This window comes from Parasteatoda tepidariorum, chromosome 9, assembly GCF_043381705.1.
Source record: "Parasteatoda tepidariorum isolate YZ-2023 chromosome 9, CAS_Ptep_4.0, whole genome shotgun sequence".
Taxonomy (NCBI): Eukaryota; Metazoa; Arthropoda; class Arachnida; order Araneae; family Theridiidae; genus Parasteatoda; species Parasteatoda tepidariorum.
Window position 1 is genome coordinate 49,593,258 of NC_092212.1, and position 25,951 is coordinate 49,619,208.

Here is a 25,951-nt window from a genome sequence, read left to right on the forward strand (position 1 = left end):
ACCATCTTGTTGCAAAAAGACATGTGGCTGAAGCTCTTCTAGTTGTGGAAATACGAAGTTTTCCAACATGTCTAAGTATACGACTGATGAGACCGTCTTTTCTGTAAAAAAGAAAAGCCCAATGACTCGGTCGTGCATTAGTCCACACCACACGTTAACCTTTGGTGAATCCCTTTGTGTCTCACGGTATTCATGGGGATTTTCAGATCCCCATATGCGCACATTATGGCGATTAACAATGCCAGAAACATGAAAGGATGCTTCGTCGGAGAACATTATGCGTTTCAGAAAATCAGCAGAATCTTCGATCCTTCCTACCATATCTGTAGCAAACGCCATCCTCCTAGGCTTATCGTCCGGTTCCACACCTTGAACAATTTGAATTTTGTATGCATGCAGTCTTAATTGTTTCTTAATAACCTTGTACACCGTCGAAATTGGCATATCCAATTCTCTTGCCGCTGATCTCACAGATCTTCTAGGATTGTCTAAAAATGTCTGTCTGACACGCTCAACGTCAAAATCACTTGTGCAGGGACGTCCGGAACGTTTCTTATCTGCAATACTTCCAGTTTCTAGAAAATTCTTTTTTCACCGCAACATGCTGCTTTTGGATTTGGGATCTTTTTGGTAAATTCCTTTGCAATTTCTCTGTGCATGCACTATCGATTTCGTTTCTATGAACCACCATAAAATCTGTGGTTTCTCCTGTGGTGTATGCATTCTCCTTAATATCCGCTCGAATAAAACATCACATAGAAAAGTACTACATAGAACAAACACATCAAAAGTAAACATAACATTGCAATAGTTGTCAAAACAAAAGAGAGAACAATGCAATTAATAAGCAGACAATATTTAGAAAAGTACAAGTATTTAGACTGGAAAATGAAATTATCTGAAATTAACCACACGCGCAGACGATATTTACAAAAGTAAAGATATTCAAACCTGAAAAGGAAAATATATGAGTTATTGCATCAATAAATGCCATAAGTTTGTTTATATCTTCATTATTTTATGAGTTATTAAACATCAAAATGGGTTCGGAAATTTATAAACACACCTGTATACTGAAGAAAAAAATGACTTACATCTTGGTATCCCCAATGTTTATCCGCTAGATGTCTGGAAAGTATAGGGCTTCTACTAGCACCAACTTTTAAATATCTCCGAATTCGAACAGGAAAATCTGGATCACGTAAAGGCAACAAAAACGTGTCTGGACCATTTTGGTAGCTAAAAGAAAGTACTATGATTGAGGCGAAAGACTGAAGTAAGAAAAGTAAATAGTGAAAATCCTTTTCCATATGTTTAACGATTTACCTGCTGCTAAATTTTTTAACAGTAAGAAAAGCACGTTTAAGTTAAAAGTTGCAGAATCTTTGTAATTAAACTACGTGAATATTTTATTCATCGAAGACAATGAAATAATTAGGTTACCAGTCTTTATCTTTTTGAAAAAGGCACATGCTCATTGATGCCAACTTGCTCCGGACAGCAAATATATATTTTAAAGTGGTAGTTTATCAATTGTGATTCTTGGTTTAATAAATTCAATTTAGTAGGTTTTTATACACCACTATTTCTAAATAATTCGTAGGTTTATATTATTCACCACTTTATGGTACTTATGTCATGTTATACCTTTTAAAACACAAGCAAAAAGAGTCAAATATTTGCGAAATTTACTTTGTAGTTATTTACCGTTTTTTAAATTATTTTGGCGTGTCCGGAGCAGTTGGCATCTCTGCATGCTTCCTAAATAAAAAAAAGGCATTTAAGCGGCAAAGAGTAGCAGAGATGCTAACTGCTACGGATTGAACGAAATATTTTATAAAATAACGGTAGTGAACTACAAACAAAAATTTGCAGATTTTCGGTTAATTTTTCCAATTTTTTATAAAGGCCCAACATGGATTTAGTGTAGCAAAATGGCGTATTGCATAAGTCTTCGAATTATTTAGAAGTAGTGGTGAGTAAAAAACCCTCTAAATCGATATTATTAAACCAAGAATCATCCAATATAAACTACCACCCAAAAATATTTATCCGCTGTCCGGAGCAATTGGCATCTCTGGCATTGAAGAGTGTCTTAAATGAGATCAATTTGTTTACTTTGAGGAATCTAACTGTATTTGTTTTTAGAGTTTTATTGATTCTCAGGTGGCAAACTTGATCCTTGATTTTGCCTATGATAACTGAAAGCCATTCTGATTACATCTATAGTCGACAGCAATGTCAGCTGATTTCTGTGATTTTGAAAAAATATTTTTGCATGACCTCTGCAGAAGAGCAATGTGAAGCACGTTGTTCTTCTGTCGAGTGAAGTTTGTGCTTTACAATCGAAAAAATTTATTGACTTAAACACATAAAAATAATATAAATTCAAAACTGTATTGTTTATGAGAAATTTTATTAAGAGCCTTTGTCACGGAATGTTGACAATCTTTTCGGGAGAATTTTACTGCCATCCCCCTCCGAAAGAAGGTCTCGCTCATGTTTCAATAGTTACTATATTGTTTTTGATAATAGTTAATGATTGTTTTTTTTTAAAATTTGATATTACTTTTCTCAGAAGATCTGAATATTTGAGAGACCACGTCTGTCTATGGATTTGATATAATCTAACCATGTTTTATAGACTGAGGGTCATTATTTGTTTTTTAGCTATTGTTTATAATTCTTTTTCGAGTTTTTATTGAAAAAAGCCAGATTCATAAGAATATTAATTTGAAATAAAAAATATTTTTGAGTTTGTAACACTTACTGGCTTTCGGATCTAGGATCGATTGCTTCTCTTTCGATTCTTTGTCGGTAAGTGATGTCATCAAAAGCTGCAGGTTTAATTCGACTTCTGTCGAGTTCGCTGTCAGGTGTAGATGGCGGTGTATATGACTCGTCTGGTGGATAGATCATACGGCTTGGATGTGTAAAGCAGGATTCCAAAGTTCGTCGACGAAAGAACCAACGGCATGCAGCGTTTGAATACTGTATGTAATATATTAATTATAATTATGCTGTTTATTACCTTTTATAAGACACATCTATCAAAAATTAAGCTCCATTATGAAAATGATTATATAAATACAAAATTTTGAATATATGATATAAAGAATGCGTAATTTAACATCTTCGTGACAGGTGAGTCATACATGCATTCTCATGGTGGCAACAATGAAGGAATAAAAGATAAAACTGGTATCCAAACTATTCTTTAGTAGATTATTTGTGGACGGGTTAATAAAAGTTAGTTAAATTTATTTAATTCACAAGTACTTAATTCAAAATAAAAATTATACAGGGTGTTTACAAAACTCTTCATTATTAGGAAGTTGATAAATTCTTACCCATGATCTTCATTTTACCAAAATTATTTTTGTGAAAATACAAAAATCGTTTTTTTGTNAATATTTGAGAGACCACGTCTGTCTATGGATTTGATATAATCTAACCATGTTTTATAGACTGAGGGTCATTATTTGTTTTTTAGCTATTGTTTATAATTCTTTTTCGAGTTTTTATTGAAAAAAGCCAGATTCATAAGAATATTAATTTGAAATAAAAAATATTTTTGAGTTTGTAACACTTACTGGCTTTCGGATCTAGGATCGATTGCTTCTCTTTCGATTCTTTGTCGGTAAGTGATGTCATCAAAAGCTGCAGGTTTAATTCGACTTCTGTCGAGTTCGCTGTCAGGTGTAGATGGTGGTGTATAAGACTCGTCCGGTGGATAGATCATGCGGCTTGGATGTGTAAAGCAGGATTCCAAAGTTCGTCGACGGAAGAACCAACGGCATGCAGCGTTTGAATACTGTATGTAATATATTAATTATAATTATGCTGTTTATTACCTTTTATAAAACACATCTATCAAAAATTAAACTCTATCATGAAAATGATTGTACACTATCTACCAATATTTGGACACCTATGCAAATGACTATATCTGCGGTCCTGAGATAGGTCACGCCCTCCGCCGGTATACATCGTGTAGGGAACAACATCGGCATTAGTCCCATGCAAGATGCCTAATGCACTATTTTGGATGACAATGTGCTTCCTACGTTGTGGCAGTTTTACGGGGTGGACCCATGTTACTTCCAGGACGACCATGCCAGCTGTCATGTTGCGAGGGTCACCAAGGCTTGGTATGGTGCCAATGGGGTTAATCGAATGGACTGGCCTGCCCAGATCCCAGACCTGAACCCTATCAAGAATCTCTGGGACAAGTTGGATCCCCCAATTAAGGAGTGTACTACCCGTGCAAAATCGGTGAAGGAACTTACATGTCATCTCCAAGCCGAGTGGAAGAAAATACCACTAGCCGTCACACAAGGACTTGTGGAAAGTATGCCCCGGAGGGTTCACGCTGTAATTGCCTCTCGTGGAGGCTCTACCAACTATTGATTATGAATAAAGTTTGTTTTGCTTTTCAATCACACGTGTCCAAATACCTATTGGTAGATAGTGTATAAATACAAAATTTTGAACATATGACATAAAGAATGCGTAATTTAACATCTTCGTGACGGGTGAGTCATACATGCATTCTCAGGGTGGCAACAAAGGTATAAAAGATAAAACTGGAAGCCAAACTATTCTTTAGTAGATTATTTATGGGCAGGTTAATAATAGTTGGCTAAATTCATTTAAATCACCATTACTTAATTCAAAATAAAAATTATATAGTTACACTTTGTACTAACATGTTTAATTCCTGTTAAAATCTAAGTAAAAGCAAAAATAAGTCCATCAAATTAGCCACGCCGCATTTAACACGTTCACGCCGGGAAAAGTGAAAATACTGGTAGAAGAACTATTTCAATATTAGATAATATTCGGGAGGAGTTAATCTATTCTCAACAATAACAATTCACTGTAAGGAAAATTATCACTGCGAAGAAGCAATTCAATATAAAAATTGCATCCGTTAAAAACAATTGGTATTTATGGATTTTTATTATTCCCGGAAAAAAACTAAAAAATGAAATTTATTGTGACCAGTTTTTACTCCAATCTTAATCTACACCTTACAACTACATTTTCAAATATTTCATAAGCCTTGTGAAAATATTTCAAACAGTTTAAAAGTGTTTTCATGTAGAAAAGATTGCGTTTCCATTTATTTTTTCGAAATGAAACTAATCTATTTGAGAGCTAAAACAAAATTATAAGGCGAAACTTACAGTTAATTTTTGGTTCAATTGATATCTCTAAATTTACTAACGCATAAATATCACACTATTCGGCCACTGGTACGTTTTCTGGTTTTTGAATCTTGATATTTGAACTTAAATTCCTATACCTTAAATATGAAACATGGTAAAGGAGTTTCCAATATTTATTATAGACATTTATTTTCAGATTATTTTTGTGTCGACAATTGGTGTCAAAAAAATTATGTGACCAATATAAGAAACTATTTACTTAGAAAAGTTGTTTTATTCAAATTTTCATAAATCCAAAATGGCATCATAGAAGCATTTTTATAATATCAAAAATGATTTTGGGACATTAATGACACTTTTTGAGTTGTGTAGGTTGTTTTTCTTGATGGTAGGACCTAGAAATAAGACGAGAAGGAATTTTCTCAGATATTTTTGATTAGCATAAATGTCACTGTATTTCGAAATAAAATTATTCATCTAAGATAATTTTCCTCCATTCGGCAGACTGTTGGAAAAAAAGCGTATTTTTGCTCTTTTTTTAAAACAAGGTTAAAAAAAATAATATATTGAAGAAATATTTCATCGATTCTCGTGCAGGTTGCTTTTTATTATGGTAGGACCCAAAAATAAGACGAGAAGAAATTTTTATTGATTTTTTGGCAAACATAAATGTCATTGTCTTGCACACTAAAATTATTTTTTAAGATCATTTTCTACCATTCTACAGACTATTGGAAAAAAAGTGTATTTTTGCAGTTCTTTTAACAAGGTTTAAAAAAAAAAACTAAAGATACATTTTATTGATTCTCCTTCGAGCTATGTCGCTCCATTTATTTCAAAAAATAAGAAAAAAATATACAAGTAATTTCTACTTGTACCTAAGTAGTAAACAAAATCAATTACAAAACTCTTCATTGTTAAGATGTTAATTCTTAACCACGATCTTCATTTTTCCAAAATTATTTTCATGATAATCCAAAAATAAAGAAAAATACATAACTTAATTTTCCCTTATACCTAAGTAGTAAACAAAATCAATTACAAAACACTTCATTAATAGGAAATTGATCAATTCTTACCCATGATCTCCATTTTTTGTAATAATCTTTCAGACGGTCAGTATTGTTCAATTCATCACATATGTCCGGTCTTGAGTCCAGCTGTAAGCATTTACCCGAAAATGTATGAATAAAGAAATTTAAGCAAAAACAAACTTTCAAAGCGTAACATATATATAGTTACTATATTGTTTTTGATAATAGTTAATGATTGTTTTTTTTTAAAATTTGATATTACTTTTCTCAGAAGATCTGAATATTTGAGAGACCACGTCTGTCTATGGATTTGATATAATCTAACCATGTTTTATAGACTGAGGGTCATTATTTGTTTTTTAGCTATTGTTTATAATTCTTTTTCGAGTTTTTATTGAAAAAAGCCAGATTCATAAGAATATTAATTTGAAATAAAAAATATTTTTGAGTTTGTAACACTTACTGGCTTTCGGATCTAGGATCGATTGCTTCTCTTTCGATTCTTTGTCGGTAAGTGATGTCATCAAAAGCTGCAGGTTTAATTCGACTTCTGTCGAGTTCGCTGTCAGGTGTAGATGGTGGTGTATAAGACTCGTCCGGTGGATAGATCATGCGGCTTGGATGTGTAAAGCAGGATTCCAAAGTTCGTCGACGGAAGAACCAACGGCATGCAGCGTTTGAATACTGTATGTAATATATTAATTATAATTATGCTGTTTATTACCTTTTATAAAACACATCTATCAAAAATTAAACTCTATCATGAAAATGATTGTACACTATCTACCAATATTTGGACACCTATGCAAATGACTATATCTGCGGTCCTGAGATAGGTCACGCCCTCCGCCGGTATACATCGTGTAGGGAACAACATCGGCATTAGTCCCATGCAAGATGCCTAATGCACTATTTTGGATGACAATGTGCTTCCTACGTTGTGGCAGTTTTACGGGGTGGACCCATGTTACTTCCAGGACGACCATGCCAGCTGTCATGTTGCGAGGGTCACCAAGGCTTGGTATGGTGCCAATGGGGTTAATCGAATGGACTGGCCTGCCCAGATCCCAGACCTGAACCCTATCAAGAATCTCTGGGACAAGTTGGATCCCCCAATTAAGGAGTGTACTACCCGTGCAAAATCGGTGAAGGAACTTACATGTCATCTCCAAGCCGAGTGGAAGAAAATACCACTAGCCGTCACACAAGGACTTGTGGAAAGTATGCCCCGGAGGGTTCACGCTGTAATTGCCTCTCGTGGAGTGCTCTACCAACTATTGATTATGAATAATGTTTGTTTTTCTTTTCAGTCACGCGTGTCCAAAAATTTATTGGTAGATAGNGCTCAGTTATATATACATATATATATATATATATATATATATATATGTATATATCATTTACCTCTTATAATTTTCAACTTCCTTTTAAAAAGTACGAAAACTACTTTGAAAATCGCTTGGAACATTTTAATTTTTTAAGATATTGATATCAGACATTTTTCATTCATTATTAAATACAATTCATTACAAAATTAAGAACTTGTTTAAAAATTTTTCATTTTTCCTGCACATGCGCAGTTTAAAAGAACTAGTTTAATTACTCTTATCTTGTGCAGTTTTTAAAAAATTTTTCTCAAACTTCAAAGCAAAAAGTTTATAATTAATTTTAAATTGATCTAAAAATTTGTTTAATTTTGCTGAATATTTTTAAAGTAATAGCAAAAAAACGTAAGACAAAAAAATTAGTTTTCTTTTATAATAATGTCCATATTTCAATAAATATTTAAGCTAGGCTTACGAAATTTTGTGTAATTATTGCATGCAATAATCAAAATATTTGCCACAAGTTACCAACCTATTGCTAAATTTTTGACATGGGGTCTTCAAAAACATTATTTTACGCTTGTAAATTATTGTAGGACCCTCAAATCTCTAAAAGCTTTAAACTTCATTGATATGTATGAGAAATCGCATGATCTAAACATTTATGAAGTTATAAAAATTTCGTTAAGTATTTCAGGAGAAATATAAAAAATGTATTAGTATAGAAGTGTTTCCATTATTTTGTCCACTCCCTGTATTTACACGCCATTTTTTTTAACAGTTATTATAAAATCTTGTTTTCAAGCATAGCTTGAAGAGTAAAAGTACTATTATTTTGCAAAATTGAAATTAAAACATATATTACATAATAAGAAATAATTTGTTTGCTTACCTCAAGCCATTTGTGCTTCAAGGCAGTATTGACATCCATACGTTTGCTATATGGTTTAAATGAAAAAAGTAAATTTAGAGCAAGATTTTGTGCAAATATCTAAGCCAAATTGTTATTCCATTAACAAAACAATTATTCTCTTAATGGTTAAGTTAAAAAACAATTCAGATTAAATAAATACATATACAATGTTATAGTAAAACTCTGGTCGATGTAGTCAATTTCTCTAAAAAGATATCAGAAAACTGTTGCTCGATAACTTCTCAATTTTTAAATCAGTGACAGTGAAATTTTTTTTTACAAAAAATGTCAGTTTATTGAATAAAAAATACCCCAAACGTAACGCAACTTAATTAGTCAACGACAATCGCATCAACAAAACCCTAAGAGAATATTTATTTTCTCTTAGTATATATCTCTTAGAATATCTCCATCGTTTTCTAAAGGTTAAGATTGAAATTGAGGTTTCTCTTTGGTCAAGTAGCATGTACTTGGGCAATTATTAGAAAAAAAAATTACAGCATTGAAGAATTTTATTTTTGGATATTTTATATTTTTTCAAATTTTATTATTATTGCGATTTACTATAACTGATTTTTTAATAAACTCCTTGAATTCGCTTTTTTATTTCATTTTATAATCGTCGTTGAACAGCCGACCTAATTTTGGGTTTACGACTACCAATATTCAACTCCGTAGCCTTGTAATTCTGAACACAATCCAGAAGAATAGGGAACTCCTGGATCAAGTGCGGGAAGAAATTTGCCTGCGTGGAGGACTTTTTGATGGAACTAACCCGCATTTGCGTTACACGAAAATCTCGAAAGCCTTCCACGGTTAGCCTGAAGGCAAGGGGACTCTAACCCATGATCCATCTATCACTGAGGATATTTTACGGCAGCACTGTGGTCAGTGCCAGCCGGATGCGGAATTCGAATTGACTAGTCATCGCTGCGATTCGAACCCGTTTACTCATTTGAAGGCAAGCCCTCTATCCTCTGAGCCACAACGGCTCTGAATTCGCTATTAAATAAATTTGCAATTCACTTTTTAGTGAAGTTTTAATTTACTATTATGTGAATTTAAAAAATATTAACTATCACCGTTACATTAGCGCGCACAACTTCGAATATATAATATTTGAAAGTCATAAAGGTTATATCCAAGTTATTTGTTATTGTGGAAATTAATATCAAAACAATTACATTATATATTATAATTAATTCCAAAATAACAATACTGTTCACACTGTAGTTAACAAAAAATTATGAATTCTTTTGAGTTGCAGTTAAATGGTACAATTGGTTAATTCAAGGAAACTATAATACTATACTCGCTCAAAGTCATTCAAACTGACTATCTCACCTGGGGTCCATTTGCAAGAGTTGCTGAACAAAGTCCCGGGCATCGTCTGAGAGCACAGCAAAACCATCGTGATAGAAGTCTGGTTTTCCCTGTTGAACTTCTTTCAATGTGGCTCGGTCATTTTCTCTCAAAAATGGCGAATCTCCAACCAATCTAAATCAAGCACATAAGTTGACTGTTATTATATGAGCTCTCTTGAAGAGAATTTTAAAACAAATAAATATTTTAATAACTAGGTTATCCTGTCTCCAAACAGTCAGTTCAATAGTGAAAAACTAGGTAGCGTAGTTAACTACTTGGCTGCAAACAATGGCATTGGGCATAAATTTTAAAATGGAATCGCACGCCAAGATTGGGTCAATGCTATTCTGTGCACAAGACCTGTTATAGTGCGTGAAATTTATGAATGTGCATAAAAAAGAACATAAATAATAAAATCTGTAGTTAAACCTTTGTAAGCACTTAAACCTAAATAAAACATAGAACAAACTTATTTTACATTTCCGCTATAGTTTTATGTGTATCCATAATTGATATCTATATCATCTCATGTTGCTTCAATTCTCTGAGTAGAGCTGGGTGATTCTGATCTAGGTGCGGGGCAGAATGGGACAAATGATAGAGTTTACTGTTTTTGGCGACAAAAGTATTGTTATTATGCCTCTTTCAAATTGAATTTTTGTGATAATTGAATTATTATGTGTTCATAGGAAGATCTACAGCTCTTCCAAATCATCTATTTGTAATATTTAAGTGTATTTTGAACTTAGAACCCAATTTTTCTTTCGACTCCCCAAAAATTTCACTGTTCGTCATAAAAATAGTGGTAGCTCGACAGGGGCAGAATTGTTTTTAATTGTGCACAAGAAACATGAGATTAAAGTAAGCATGTTTGACAGGATAAATTGAAAAAGTAATTATAAAAAAAACGTAATCAAGTTGAAATTAAAATACTTACAAAATGTAAGAAATTATGCCGACGCTCCTGAAAAAATTAAAAGGTACAGTTAAAAAAAATTTACACTCTATATATACAACAATCACTGTATTAAGGATGGAAGTATTTTAAGAACCCTCTTACCATTAAAGGGGATAGGGATTATACTTCTTTCATATTGACCAATAGAGAAATACGTGAGCACAATTTCTTTTTCTTTTTTTATCAAATCGCAAATATCTTAGAATACTTTTTGTTCCATTTTATTCAACGAAATTCGTTTCGCTTAATACTGATGTACTGTCATAATACTGAATTTTAATTTTCATGGCTTAAGTATTTTTTTCAAAAGTAATATGTCAGCCAATAAGCTTTAAAACAAGTTTTGAGCAAAAATTTATCCTATTTTTCGTAAAGTTTGCATTTAATTTAGAGCGAAATATGCATAAGAGATATTTGAAGAATATCTTTACTATAAATATACATAACAATTTACACAATTATGTATTACTTGAGCCACTATGGTAAGGCATTTTACTGCCATATTGAAGGACTGGGGTTTTATCCCCGTGACATATAAAAGCAAACATAAATTCGGATCAATGAGTGCCTGTATCCTTGGGAAACAAAAACGGTCGATGAGCATTATTGGTCAAATTGTCACCATCAAATTAATGTCGAGTCAAATGTAGAGCTTCACGAAATTGTGGAGCTTTAGCCACCATAATTCTATTGGACCACAATGTGCTGTTTCGGGAGTGCTTTACTTTTTTTTTAACTTCTTACATTGGTTCAATTTCATGTTAGTTAAATTCTAAACTCGAATGAATTTGAACTCTGATAAAAGACGTTTAGCAATGGCGCTGCTCTGTTTTCTGCATGAGTTTTAACAAATGGGTAGCGAATTCAATAGTAAAATTTGTAGAATAAGTATAACTAATCCCCACTCTTTAAAATAGTAACCAAGAGATAATTGCAATAAAGTTGCTTTTCATGTGATACTTCAAATTTCTTATATGTTTTGGTTGAAAATTACTTAAAATGAAAAAAAAAAAAATACTAAACTAACAAGTAATAAAATTTTTTTTTAAAGTCAATTCCTACTAAGGTCAACAAAGAAATTTTTATTTTAGTTATTTTATTTATTCCTAAATTTATAACCTAATAAATATCTTACATAAGAGAAATTTTTCTTTCGCCCATATGAAACTGAAATTAATTAATTAAATTTAATTGATGAATTAATGTTTGAAAAAACTGTATTAACATCAAGTGTCATCCACTGCAAGTTCAGAAAAAATGCATTTGAACTTGAGTGGATGAATAAAAAGTATTTTATTAAGGATTGAAAATTTGAGCTAGATATTCGTATATTCATATAGATAGGGAGAGTGTGAACTAATAGTAGGAATAGAAAAAATGACTTAAATTTTCTTACAACTGGAAAATACTTTTTTACAATGCTGGACAAGCGATTTTGAAAATTGTAATTAGCAATTCTGCAATTGTAACGTTTGAATTTGTGTTCATTCTTTGCAATGTTTCTAAAAATAAATTATTCTTTTCCTATGCTTTTATTACAAATCTCACAGCAGTGTGGAGTAGTGTAAAATAAAGAGAAGCTTAAATGAGTTAAACATAGCACTGATTTAATAAAAGTTAAATACACACCACATGTCGCATGCAAGAGAAACAGGCTGCTTGTTGGCGATTTCTGGAGCAACGAATTCCGGATGTCCATATTCTTGAATGAATTCTCTACCATGATGCAATCGAGTTGCCAAACTGAAATCCCCAATTTTGATGTTGTCACAGTTCAATCGAGTCAGCAGGATATCGCCAATCTAAGGTACAGTAAAAATTATCCGTTTTTGAAATCAATCTGAGATTAGTAGTAAAAATGGATCGTTTACCTATTGACNTTTTTATAAGTAAAACCTCTTTTCCGTCCCGCTTTCAGGCGCTACAACCGGCGTGAACGTGTTAAAACAAATTTTGAGCAAAAATTTATTTTATTTTTCATAAAATGTGCATTTAATTTAGAACGAAATATGTATAAGAGATATTTGAGATATATCTTTACTACAAATATATATAACAATTTACACAATTATGTATTACTTGAGCCACGATGGTAAGGCATTTTGCTGCCATATTGAAGGACTGGGGTTTTATCTCCGTGACATGTTAAAGCAAAGATAAATTCAGATCAATGAGTTCCTGTTTCCATTGGGAAACAAAAACGGTCGATGAGCATTATTGGCCAAATTGTCACCATCAAATTAATGTCGAGTCAAATGTAGAGCTTCACAAAATTGTGGAACTTTAGCCACCATAATTCTCTTGGACCACAATGTGTTGTTTCGGGAGTGCTTTACTTTTTTTTAACGTCTTACATAGGTTCAATTTCATGTTAGTTAAATTCTAAACTCGAATGAATTTGAACTCTGATAAAAGACGTTTAGCAATGGCGCTGCTCTGTTTTCTGCATAAGTTTTAACACATGGGTAGCGAATTCAATAGTAAAATTTGTAGAATAAGGATAATTAAAGCCCACTCTTGCTTCGAACTTTTTATATGTTTTGGTGGAAAAATTACTTAAAATGAAAAAAATACTAAACTAACAAGTAAAAAAAAAAATTTTAAAGTCAATTCCTACTGAGGTCACCAAAGAAAATTTTTATTTTAGTTATTTTATTTATTCCTAAATTTATAACCTGATAAATATCTTATATAAGAGAAATTTTTTTCCTCCCATATAAAACCGAAATTAATTAATTAAATTTAATTAATGAATTAATATTTGAAAAAACTGTATTAACAACAAGTGTCATCGACTGCAAGTTTAAAAAAATGTATTTGAACTTGAGTGGACGACTAAAAAATATTTTAATACGGATTGAAAATTTGAACAAGATATATGTTACTGCCAAAGTCCGAATTCGGCCACTTCGCGAAATGGCCGGCCAAATCACGAAATGGCTAAGAACGCTGTAAATTGGCTGGCCAATGTCCGATCTTTTCTTAATTTCGGGAATTGGCCGGCCAGATCGCGAAGTGGCATGGGAGGATCAGCGAAAGTTGGAAGAAAAAATCATTGGTACGTATTATGCGCCGCCTACCGGGCATTCTTGAATGAGCACATCACGTTTTGGCCGGAACATCGCGGCCACGAAATGGCCAGCCAAAGTAGAATATTCACCGATAGTTTCAATTGCATCGCACTTTGGCCGAGAGGTATGGCCAAAGTGCGAAATGGCTGGACTTCAGGCTTTGGCCGTAACATATATAGGGAGAGTGTGAAGTAATAGTAGGAATAGAAAAAATGACTTAAATTTTCTTACAACTAGAAAATACTTTTTTAACAATGCTGGACAAGCGAATTTGAAAATTATAATTAGCAATTCTGCAATTGTAACGTTTGAATTTGTGTTCATTCTTTGCAATGTTTCTAAAAATAAAATTATTCTTTTCCTATGCTTTTATTACAAATCTCACAGCAGTGTGGAGTAGTGTAAAATAAAGAGAAACTTAAATGAGTTAAACATAGCACTGATTTAATAAAAGTTAAATACACACCACATGTCACATGCAAGAGAAACAGGCTGCTTGTTGGCGATTTCTGGAGCAACGAATTCCGGATGTCCATATTCTTGAATGAATTCTCTACCATGGTGCAACCGAGTTGCCAAACTGAAATCCCCAATTTTGATGTTGTCACAGTTCAATCGAGTCAGCAGGATATCGCCAATCTAAGGTACAATAAAAAGTATCGGTTTTTGAAATCAATCTGAGATTATTAGTAAAAATGGATCGTTTACCTATTGACTTGTCGTTACCTACTGATCGGTTACCTACTGATGGATTGTTTACCTACTGATACTATCAAACTAATCACTCATAGCTGCCAAGTTATTTAAGACTGAATTTTTATGTTTAAATTGGTACCAAAGCATTCATAATTGATTTTTAGTTTAAAAAACAGTATTTAAAACAATTTTTACCACCATTACCATTAAATAAATTGACATAAAATATATCGCCAACAATAATTATTGCTTTTGACTATGGGGATTTCCTCCAATTTCTTGCCAAGTTTAGGACTTTAACTATGACCTATAATTATATGTCTATCCAGTAAAGCTGAATCGGTCAGTGGCGCTAGATTGTACAGATATCCAGCTGTATTATTGCTTTGATAATTTTCGGAATAACGTAAAGAGATGATTTCAAATCTATCACATGATTTAAGTTCATCTTCTACTTGTTTCTTTAACCTCTTCGAGACTGGCGAGTCATATATGCATTTCTAGGGTGTCGATAATCAAGGTAAAAAAAGATAAAACGGGTAGCCAAACTATTTTTATAGCAGTTTATTTGTGGGCGGGGTAATAATAGTTTGCTTGAATTAATTCACCACTGCTTAGTTCGAATTAAAAATTGTACAGTTACACTTTTAACACACAAGGATTGGATGTGTTTGATGTGAAAGCAAAAATAAGTCTGTCAAATTAGCTATGCCCAAACTTAAGCTACCCCTTTTTACTTTTTACTACCCTTCTTCTGATTTCGTACGAATACATTTATGACTTGCCCGTCCCGAAAAGGTTAATATAAAGTATCTAAGATTCACAGTATCTGTAGAGAATTTCATTCTAATATTGTTAAATTTGACTTCTTTAAAAAAATGGAAGATAAAATTTTAATAATTTATTATTTCTTAATCCTTTGCAATCCGAATACTTTATAATGCTGTTTGAACTGATGTAAGCAATATATCATTTAATATAAGTTGGTCACTAATTATAAGAGAATAAGAAATCTTAAATTTTAGAGTGGTGACTTCTAATGACGCATTAGAGGCGATATCGAAGTGCAAAGGGTTAACTAAATAAATTATAGTTAAATTATATTAAACTATAACTTATTTAGTTTAATTAAATTAAGCTATAACTTATTTAGTTAACCCTTTGCACTTCGATATCACCTTTGATGCGACATCAGTAGTCACCACTCTAAGATTTAAGATTTTTTATACTCTTATAATTAGTAACTAAATAAGGTATAGCTTAATTAAATTAAGCTATAACTTATTTAGTTAACCCTTTGCACTTCGATATCGCCTCTGATGCGACATTAGCAGTCACCACGTAAGTTTTTTATGCTTTTATAATTAGTAATCAACTTATTTTAAAAATTATGTAGAATTACTGTATCATGTATTTTAAATGATATAGTGAATCTTATGAAAATTAAATTAATTCTCATAGGACAGTGCGACCACTGATATTTGGTAAAGAGTTAAACTTACATTTTACATTATTTATATAATGTCGCTATAAAGTGGAGCTTATTTATAGGGAAAAAAATGGTTCTACATTTCAAATTAATTTTTATATTTTTAAAATAAGTGGTTTCAAACTAAGAGTATTGCAAAGAAAAATTTTATAATAATAATCGCGGGTCTAAATAAATAAAAAAATGACACTGCATATATTTACTTTGATTCAAATGAAAAATAACAATATCATTAGAAAATTCCTATTGGATAATAATATTCAAAAAATTGAAGTAGAACTTATTAAAAAACTGGAATAAAAACTAGTTAAGTTAAGGATTAACAATATTAAAAGTTTGGTCTATCAGTGACCTATTTTAAAAGTTCTGTTCTTACTTACATTTAATCCTAAGTGAGCAATGTCTTTCTCATGCATGTGTTTTAGTCCTTCGAGTATTTGTTTGATGTAATGAGCCACAATACTCTCTGTAAGATTCCCGTGATGGATAATACTTGGTAAAAGTTCACCACCACCACATCTAAACGCCATTATTAAGATATCTAACTTTGCAGAAAATTGTGAGTGAAATATTAANTTGAAGTTTGTAGCATTTAAGGAATTTATTTTATAAATAAAGAAAAATAAAAGTCAGTAAGTTCCTAATAGGTCATGTTAAATATATTTACCACCAAAAAAATGGCATTTTTATAAACTAAATGAGTTTCTTTTTTATATCAATTACTGTTCTTAAAAGAATTTCAATTCCAAAAATACTTTAATTTACCTTTACTAGAAATAAAAGGCCCATTAAAAGTTTAAATAAATTTAATTCAAATGTTTCAATTAATATTTTAGATTTCAGAAATATTTTTATCAACCTAGGCTCGTGTTAAAGATCCTTTTTGTTTGCGCGCAGAGAACTAAGAAAATGGATTTCGATTTGGGAGTTAAATGCCATCAGAAAATATAAGAATTTACTGTAAGTCTATAAATTAAGTCTATAAATATTTTTCACTTCATTAGCTGATACAGTCAGTACAATAGCACTTCAGTGCAATTTTAATATATTTTACAAAAGTCATTAAAACAATAGAGAGAGTCATACCGTCCAAGTTCGTCTCCGATATCATAGAAATCTTCAAACGGTCGATCACTGGGTTTTACAATGTGTGGTCGTTGATATGTAAGAAGATGATATTCATTTTCGCATTCTAAATAAATATTAATACAATTTAGAAGATGATTAAAAAATGAAGTCAGCTAATGGAATACATTTTGTAAATTATTTTACTCATAGTATAGGAATATAAACCTAACTTCTCCGGCTTCAGGCCAGGGGTAAAAGCGAGACGGAAAAGAGGAAAGGCTGGTAGTAAAACCATTTCAGTTATAACCAGTTTTCGGGAGGAGTTAACTTATTCTTAACTATTTAACAATATCTACTTTATCCTTAGAAAATAAGCAGTTTTATATATAGACTAAAATTATAAAAGAAATCTTGATAGTTACAGATATTTTATTTTTCTAAAAAAAATTGCTAGAATGAAATGTCTTTCGTACCAGTTTTTGCACTTTTCCGTCTTGCTATATAAGTGCTTTCAGGAATGCTTCAGGCCGGTGATTTTTTAGAAATTAAATTATAACAAATTATGAAATTCAACATTTGAATTAAAATGATTCTACGATGCATGAAAGACACGATGTAATTGCTTTGGTACGTTTTAGGTGCAGGCAAAATTCGAAGCATATTTTCATACCTAATTGTAATTTTAATTCCGCTATAAATGTTGCGGAGTGCTATAACTTACAGTTTGGCAGTTTTGTGATAAAGTGGAAGGGGAATTTTTTCTGATGAAATATATCAGCTTAACTGATAACGTTAACGTTTTTCTTCTAAAGACTTTTTCTAGAGGTAGCAAATACTATGTTTCAAAATTTGAATATTAGTTAATAAAAGATACAATACAAAACTGTTGCTTAAAAAGTTCTAGCAGTTAAAGGACCATTTGTCTAAAAAAGAAAATCTTCAGTTTATATGTAGGCTTGTAAAAAATTACCAACTCTTTTAACACGTTGAATGCCACGCTAATTTCACATGGCTTGCCCATCTGGTCAAACGGTAAATAACTACAAACTAAATTTGCAAATATTAGACAGATATTGATAGTTTTTAAGAGGTTTAGCATGTCATGTCTGATTAAAGTGGTGAATTATATAAGCCTACTAATTGTTCAGAAATAGTAGTGAATAAAAATCTACTAAATTAAATTAATTGAGCTAAGAATCACGATTTATAAACTACCACTTGAAAACATTTATTAGCTGTCTGGAGCAAGTTGGCATCTCTGTGCATACAAATAAAACTATTTTTGCGAGTTCTATATTGCATTAATTTCTTCAAACCATTTTAGTAACGATAATAATATGAAAAATTTTAAAATTTACTCTAATTATGTGTTTATGTTAATTTTGGCTTCGCCCGTCACCGATGACCCCCATGGAGCTACGAACAAACTCTGTGCCGGCCACCGGTGACCCCCATAGCATTCAACGTGTTAAATATTCCAAGAAAAAAATCGAATCTAATACCATTTCAAAATAGTTCATTTAAAATAGTTCTCATCTTGGTCTCTCAGAGAACGAGATCTAAAACACATAACCATGATAGGATTAGAGAAATATAAAGTACCTTTTCGAATCTTCGTTGAAACCGTTTTAAGTTGGGTAATTTATATGAAAAATATTTTACTAAAAAAAGAAAAACTCTCTCTACTATGTGAATGGGGACGAACTGTCTAAAAATAGTTTTATACACTGATGTCCTGCTAGAACAACTTCAAAATCAACTAAAAATTTTTTGTTTCGTTTTAAAAGTATCATATTATGTTAGCAGGAGTTGTTCAAATACTGCGGAAGAACCTAATGGGTTTTAAAATTCGCTTATTTTTATTGATAACGGAAGAGGGGAATTAGACCTTTTATCAGAAATGTTCATACTTCTCTCACCTTATATGAATTGCAAAAACAGTTGAATTCTGATATAAAAACTTTTGGAAGCAAAGAGGGTTGTGTTTGCTATTTGCTTTCTCTTGCGAAAATAAAATGTGCTTAGGTAATATTTGTTCTGTTTATTATCTAACATACGATAACTCTCTAAAGAGTGACACTTAACACTAGGCTTACGGGACGCGTCATTTTGACGCATTTCGAATTCTATAAGGAAAATTACAAAACCAGTTTGCATTTTTATTTTATCTCTTGTAATGAATTTTATCCATTGATCCAGGTAAATATATATTGAAGTCTATTTTCTTGAAAAGAGTTGAAATATTGAAATTCTCTTTGTGGTATATCAATCTCGACGGATATGCGTCAATTTGACGCAATCATAATTTAGACAAAATTATGAGTAAACATGCAAACATCAATCAATAATAAATAGGAATGTACCAACAATACTCCGATCCGTTATCTCAAGTGAAACAAGCGATAAACAACTGTTGCCGATAAGCAATAATAGAAAGAACAAACACAGAATGTCAATTGATATCAGATTTTGAAGGATTCAGTTGCTTAGTTCGAGTATTGAAAAATAAAATACTAGAATATTTCATAAATATATATCTCATATTTTTCCTTGTAGTATATAATTTCTTAGTGCAAAGATACCAACTGCTCCGGACAAGCCAAAATAATTAAAAAGAACGTCAAGTAGCTAGTAAGAAAATTTTGCAATTATATTGTGGTGAATTACATAAGTCTACGAATTATTTAGAAATAGTGGTGGATAAAAATCTACTAAATTGAATTTATTAAATCAAGAATCGCAATTGATAAACTACCACTACGATTGGCTGTTGAGGGAATATGAATAGTATTTGAAACATTTCCGATGGTTAGTTTCCAATATCGCTATCGAAGAGTGTTATTTTTAGTCAACAAATGCGATTGAATTCTTTGTTACATCTTATATATATTCTTTTTTCTTTCTTCTTAAAATTATCTTCAGAGTGTAACAATTCGAAATGCATAATATACTTACGCATTAGATATGATTTGGTATTATTCCAAATTCGAGCACCTTTTCTAGATCTCACAGGTTTTTTAATGCCTCCATTATTCAAATAACACTGTGGTGCTTTTGAGTTTTGCAATTTTTTCCAAATTCGAAATGATTTATTCAGTATTCTAATGATTACATAAATGCAGGTGTGAATTGACTCTAATAATTATGAACAACATAGTAATTATTTTCTTCTAATCTAAATTTTACTGTAAAACGTGAGTCTCGCATTGGACACCTTTCCCCTATTTGCCTGAAAAAAGATTAACACAATGAATATTGCTCAACAATTCTTCACTTACCTTCTACACTAAGCATCGCTGATGTTGTAGAGGTTCCAGCAACATTTGTGGCTGTGCACGTGTATAGACCACCATCTTTTAAAATAGCATCACTGAGGGTTAAAATGCAGGTGTCTGGTTCTTCCCATTTAATGTGTATTCTGCTGGACTCACTGAGGGGGTGCCAGTCTTTGAACCATTTAATTTTAGGATATGGCACGCCGATGGCCTTGCACCGGAATTCTCCACCTTTGCGAATCATTATAGTGGTTGGGTCTAACCTCTTGGTGAAAATAGGATGTTCTTAAATAAAGAAAACAAGAATTAGTTAAGTTATATTGTATTTAGTTTCAAATTTTATTGATTAAAAATTATTAATTTATCTTGAATTGTTCAAAAAATTAGTGAAAAAATAGCATTAAAATGTAAACTTCCAAAAAATTGTGCTGGGAAAATGATGGAAGGTTCTCTTGAATATAAAAATTAACATTAGAATTACACACATTAATTTTCTTTTATGTTACAGCGTTGAAAAACTCTTTATGAAATCCAGCTGAATCATCACCTGCTACGTCAAAAAGCCTTCACACGGTCTTTTGTAAGTAATCCGAGGAGAATATTTAAACAGTGAACCAGTTGTGCGCATAACCTTCTATAAAAGTAATTGAGAGAAATTCATCATATTGTCACGTAGAATAAATAGGACTTAGTCTATAAAGTACGAGAGCTTTATTCAACACCTACAAAGTAACGTGAACAAAGTAACTGGGGCCTCGGCTTGAGACACTCAGTCTTTTATAGGAATAATAACAGGAAGTGATAGGAACAGGAAATGATATGCTAGAACATTCTAGAAACTTCTAGAAGAAACATAAATAATAAATAAAAGCTTATTTTGGAGTTTTATATTTTCTTACAGTTCTGCGGATCGAACCCTGAATCTCAGTCTTTCCAGGACGACGACTCTGACCTCTCGGCCACACTGACACGTCAATATATATTTGAGAATTGAATCTGTAGTGGTTGACAAGTGAATAAGGCAAACCAATAATATTCATAAATAAAACAAACATACCTGCCAACTCTTCCGGATTTTCCGGAAGATTTTATTTTCATATTTAAAGTGGTAGTAATTATATACTATTTTTTCTTTTATAATCTTAGTTTTTAGATGATATTGATCACCACTATTCTTACAAAAATTAAGCACATATATTATTATGCGTTACTATCATGGTAGTCAACTTAAGTTTTCACAAATACAACGTATTTGTTTGCTTAAAATTGAAGTTTTAATTCCATTTTAATACCACTGGGAAAAATGATAATGGAAAGGATTAAAAGTTGGCAGGTATGAACAAATATTTAGTCATATATTTGTTACCACTTTCTTATTTTAACTAGATTTTGTATTAAGTGACTCGTTCGGAAAGTGGATATCCTTCACAGTGGTCTGATCGGACTACCTATAAAAAACCGTGTGGAGGCTTTCAGTTATACGAAGCGTTGGCTGAATGCGATCGGACCATGTCAGTTCATAACGTTTTTAGTCTTATTTATGAGCAGTGAGTTCTCCGGTCTATGAGCTTTTACACTAGTTTATGTGACCTGTCATACACCGTTCGTAACGCTGAATTGGTTAACCCCTTAAAGCACAGATTTTTTGAAAAAGAAACCGGCAAAAAAAAAAAATTCAATTTTTTTTAATGTAAAAAAAAACACACTTTAGAACACTGTTTTTTCTTTTGGTGGACAATTTTGATACACTGTTTTTCCTGTTTAGAGCTCTCGAATTAACTCGAGCGCACAAGTTAAGGGGTTAAATTCATGAAAGTAAGCAGCGGAAAAAAGTTAGTAATAACGTGTAAGTTTGGTGCTGTATAATAGCCTCTAATTATTGAGCAGTTAAAATTTACGTATAAACCAATCAAAAATAATGAATGGGAAAAAACTAATTTATATAAATTTGGGACTTCCTCTTTTTTGCAGAGGTTACACAGTGATGATGAATTCAGTAAAAAAATGTCCCATCTTTAATATTTATAGACAGTAAAAGTCAGTATGATTGATATAATTGTTTGTTTACCTGCGATCATGAGTTGTATTTTTCTTTGTGCTTCTCCGTGTTCATTTTCTGCTTTGCAAGTATATGTTCCAATATCATCATCTCCCATTCTCGTGATGAAAAGAATAACTTGACCATTTCGGTCTTCAAGAAAATCATATTTTCCAGATTCGACCTGAAAACAGATTTAAAAGAAATATTTTCGCAAAAAGTACACAAGTACATGCATCATGATTAAAATAAAATAGATTTAAATTCTATGGAAAAAAGCAGATGCACAATTACTCTACATTTTACGATTTTACAATTACTCTTTATTAACGATAGTGAAGCTTCTTTTTAATAGAAAGTAAACTTGAATTGATTTTAAGATCTATCCTTTTTGTGAAAAAGACAGAACGTGAATAAATCACAAAAACAGGCATGCTATAGTTTCGGTTCAATTCCTCAGTGACGAAACACAGAATAACAGAAGAAAACACACGACAAACAAGTTACAACAAGAAAGAAGGAATTCAATCCTTTGCGAGGCAAAAATATTTGAACCAAATTTAAGTCAAGAATAGCCAAAAGAATAGTTTTCCTCGCATGAGTGCACCAAAGGATGAGATCTGCTTTAGCTTTGTATTTTTCACAATTTAAATTGATTGGTTAAACACCACATAGATTACGGGATAAACACTATTAAATTCTTTCTGAAATTCTTGTATCATTCATATGAATGGCAATTAACTTATTCATGACAACAGTTTCTTACCTCATCTCTGCAAGGTACGGAAATGTATCAAGTCCCGAATTCGCCACCGTGATTTTTTCTTGTTTTTCATCTTTTTTTCTTTTCAATTCTTTTTGTTGGTAAAGTTGCATTTTCTTTTTTCAAATGTGCTTTGTGTTCAACATTCCCGCGTTAACGGGACTTGATAATGGACGCCTGTTTCATACGCTCAATACATGTCGAATTATGAAATAATTATGAAACTAATCAAGCTTTCCATTGGCAAATTTATCTTTCCGTTTAATTTTTTTCTTAATGCTAATTTCCTACTCTGTGTTTTTACATGCGAGCCGAGGTTGCCCAATGATTAGAGAATTGTTGCATTAGTTTCTTGACGGATCTTAGATATTTTCTCGTCGCTGATTTTATACAATTCAATAATATATTCTAAACCAGAATTTTTTAAAATTCACTTGAGTGAATAGTAAATGTCACCACTTCTCTGTTGCGTAAGTGATAGGTAAAATGCGATAATGCATTTCAGTTTGAGATGCAATACGCTAATGTCACATATTTTTTGTCTTGAGCGACTTTTTCAAAGAAGTAGACAAGTGTATATAGATTTATATAAACCTATACGTCCATTATAAACGTAAACAAACAAAAAATAAACTAAACTAAAAATATCATTTTGATATCTTTCCTAACTAAACTAATTTAAGATTTGAAATCCCCACAGCTAAACAAGATTAGATATCTGCTTGTATATATGAAACAAGAAATTTAACTCTCTAGTGTTATTGTTCCAAATATGGATTTATACTTACTGGAGCATTGTTGAAATACCACGTGATTTTCGGTTGTGGACAACCGTAGACCCAAAATTCTATTCTAGCTGGGTGACCACGAACAGCATAAGTAGAATCCTCTTCAGTTCGTAAAAATCTTGGTGCAGCAGCTGAAAATGAAAGTTTACAATATAAGGTACTATAATATCTTAAAAACAGATGGGACGATGTGAAAAGTGTAATTAAAAGAGAAAAAGATTGGATCTTGTGCTTAAAATAAGTGGATATTCTCTAGTATTAGTTACACTTCCATCTCAGATTTTCAAAAATTCGCATTCACATGTTGTTTTTTTAATGAAAAATAAAGATATTTATGTTATTAACCATTTGGACACCAATGTAACTTAATTATTTTATTCATAGCACGTATTTTTCAAAATTCTAAATTTCAAATGAATTTTTCATAATTCGGCAAAATTGTTTTTTTTCTGATGCTCTAATTACAAGCAAAAATACATTTTGGTATTTTTTAATTACAAAAAAAAAACAGTCTATAAATTACTAAAGAAAACTGTTAGATGCTCTCAACTGCATTTGTTCTGAAATATCAAATCCCAAAAAAAAGTATTTTGAAAATTTTTTTTGTTTTCCTTCATATTCAAAAACTTTGCAAATCAAAACTTTTCAAAACCTTGAACTTTCGCTAACCATTCAAAAACTTTTGCAAATTAAAGAAACTTTAAAGATGAATAACCGTTTCTCTTAGATCTCTAAGTTAATCCAAAATGATGAAAAAAACATGAAATATATGTTTAATAAAAATTTTGCTCAAAGGGTTAATGATCTTGTTTCTATACCATATTTTTTAATTATTTAGAAATCATTAATTATTTTTACTTCCTACTGTAAATTAAGTATTATTATTATTATCATAATTTAGCATTATTACCTATAATAATTTAGTATTATTACCTAGAGGTAATAATAACTTAGTACCAAAACGCATATAGTTCTTTTATTAATTTATAATTTGCGCTATTTCAGTGTTGTTTTTAATTTAATTAAATTTTATCATAAGGGATTACTCTCGTTATTTTATNCATAATTTAGCATTGTTACCTATAATAATTTAGTATTGTTACCTATAATAATTTAGCATTATTACCTAGAGGTAATAATAATTTAGTACCAAAACGCATATAGTTCTTTTATTAATTTATAATTTGCGCTATTTCAGTGTTGTTTTTAATTTAATTAAATTTTATCATAAGGGATTAGTCTCTTTATTTTAGGAGAAATTGTTTAGTTCCGAAATATTTAAACATTTCGAAACTAAACAATCAAATAGGAAGACATTTACATTTTTAACTTAACCCTTTATGGGGCAAGATTTTTATGAGAATATGAAACTGAAATATTTTGATATTAAGATTTATCGTTTAAGTTTTGGTATTTCATTTTATATTATAACCGTCGTTGAAAAACAGATCCAATTTTTGAGTTAAAACTGCCAATGCTCAACTCCGTAGCCTTGTAATTTCTAACCCAATCCAGAAGAAAAGGGAACGCCTGGGTCAAGAACTGGGAGAAATTTTGTCGTCGTGGAGGAATTTTTGAGGGAATTAACCCGCATCTGCGTTACATCGATAAAAAAACCACGAAAACCTTCCGCGGTTAGCCTGACGGCAAAGGAACTCTAACCCATGATGCGTCTACCACTGAAGATAGTTTACGTTCAGTACTGTGTCGGTGCGAGCCGGGTGTGGAACTCGTATCGACCAGTTATCGCTGAGATTCTAACAAGTTATTTAACCCCTTGGGGACGGGTGATTCAGAAAAGCATTCAAATCAGAATCAAGTTGTAATTAAATAAAAAACGGTAATTTAAATGTAGTCGTTTCTAATTTGACAGACTTACTTTGCTTTTACTTTAATTATTGTTAGTTTAATCATATATATTATCAATGTTAATTCAAAGTATAACTGAATAGTTTTATTTTAAACAAAGTAAGTCTGTCAAATTTAAATCAAACAAT

General features: G+C 31.4%; 1 protein-coding gene across 1 annotated transcript in view; it reads right to left on the minus strand.

The window, feature by feature from the left end:
- LOC107440440 (obscurin) overlaps nt 1-25,951 on the minus strand; it is a 285,805-nt gene that overhangs the window by 34,241 nt on the left and 225,613 nt on the right. Inside the window, exons 77-91 of the mRNA XM_071185809.1 lie at nt 23,955-24,085; nt 22,434-22,587; nt 20,369-20,650; nt 17,109-17,214; nt 16,403-16,541; nt 14,304-14,476; nt 10,746-10,772; nt 9,788-9,940; nt 8,423-8,468; nt 6,251-6,331; nt 3,594-3,814; nt 3,351-3,357; nt 2,771-2,991; nt 1,067-1,239; nt 3-575 (exon numbers count right to left, since the gene is read on the minus strand). Coding sequence (XP_071041910.1) covers nt 3-575; nt 1,067-1,239; nt 2,771-2,991; nt 3,351-3,357; nt 3,594-3,814; nt 6,251-6,331; nt 8,423-8,468; nt 9,788-9,940; nt 10,746-10,772; nt 14,304-14,476; nt 16,403-16,541; nt 17,109-17,214; nt 20,369-20,650; nt 22,434-22,587; nt 23,955-24,085 — 2,487 coding nt within the window. The remainder of the gene's footprint in view (nt 1-2; nt 576-1,066; nt 1,240-2,770; nt 2,992-3,350; nt 3,358-3,593; nt 3,815-6,250; nt 6,332-8,422; nt 8,469-9,787; nt 9,941-10,745; nt 10,773-14,303; nt 14,477-16,402; nt 16,542-17,108; nt 17,215-20,368; nt 20,651-22,433; nt 22,588-23,954; nt 24,086-25,951) is intronic.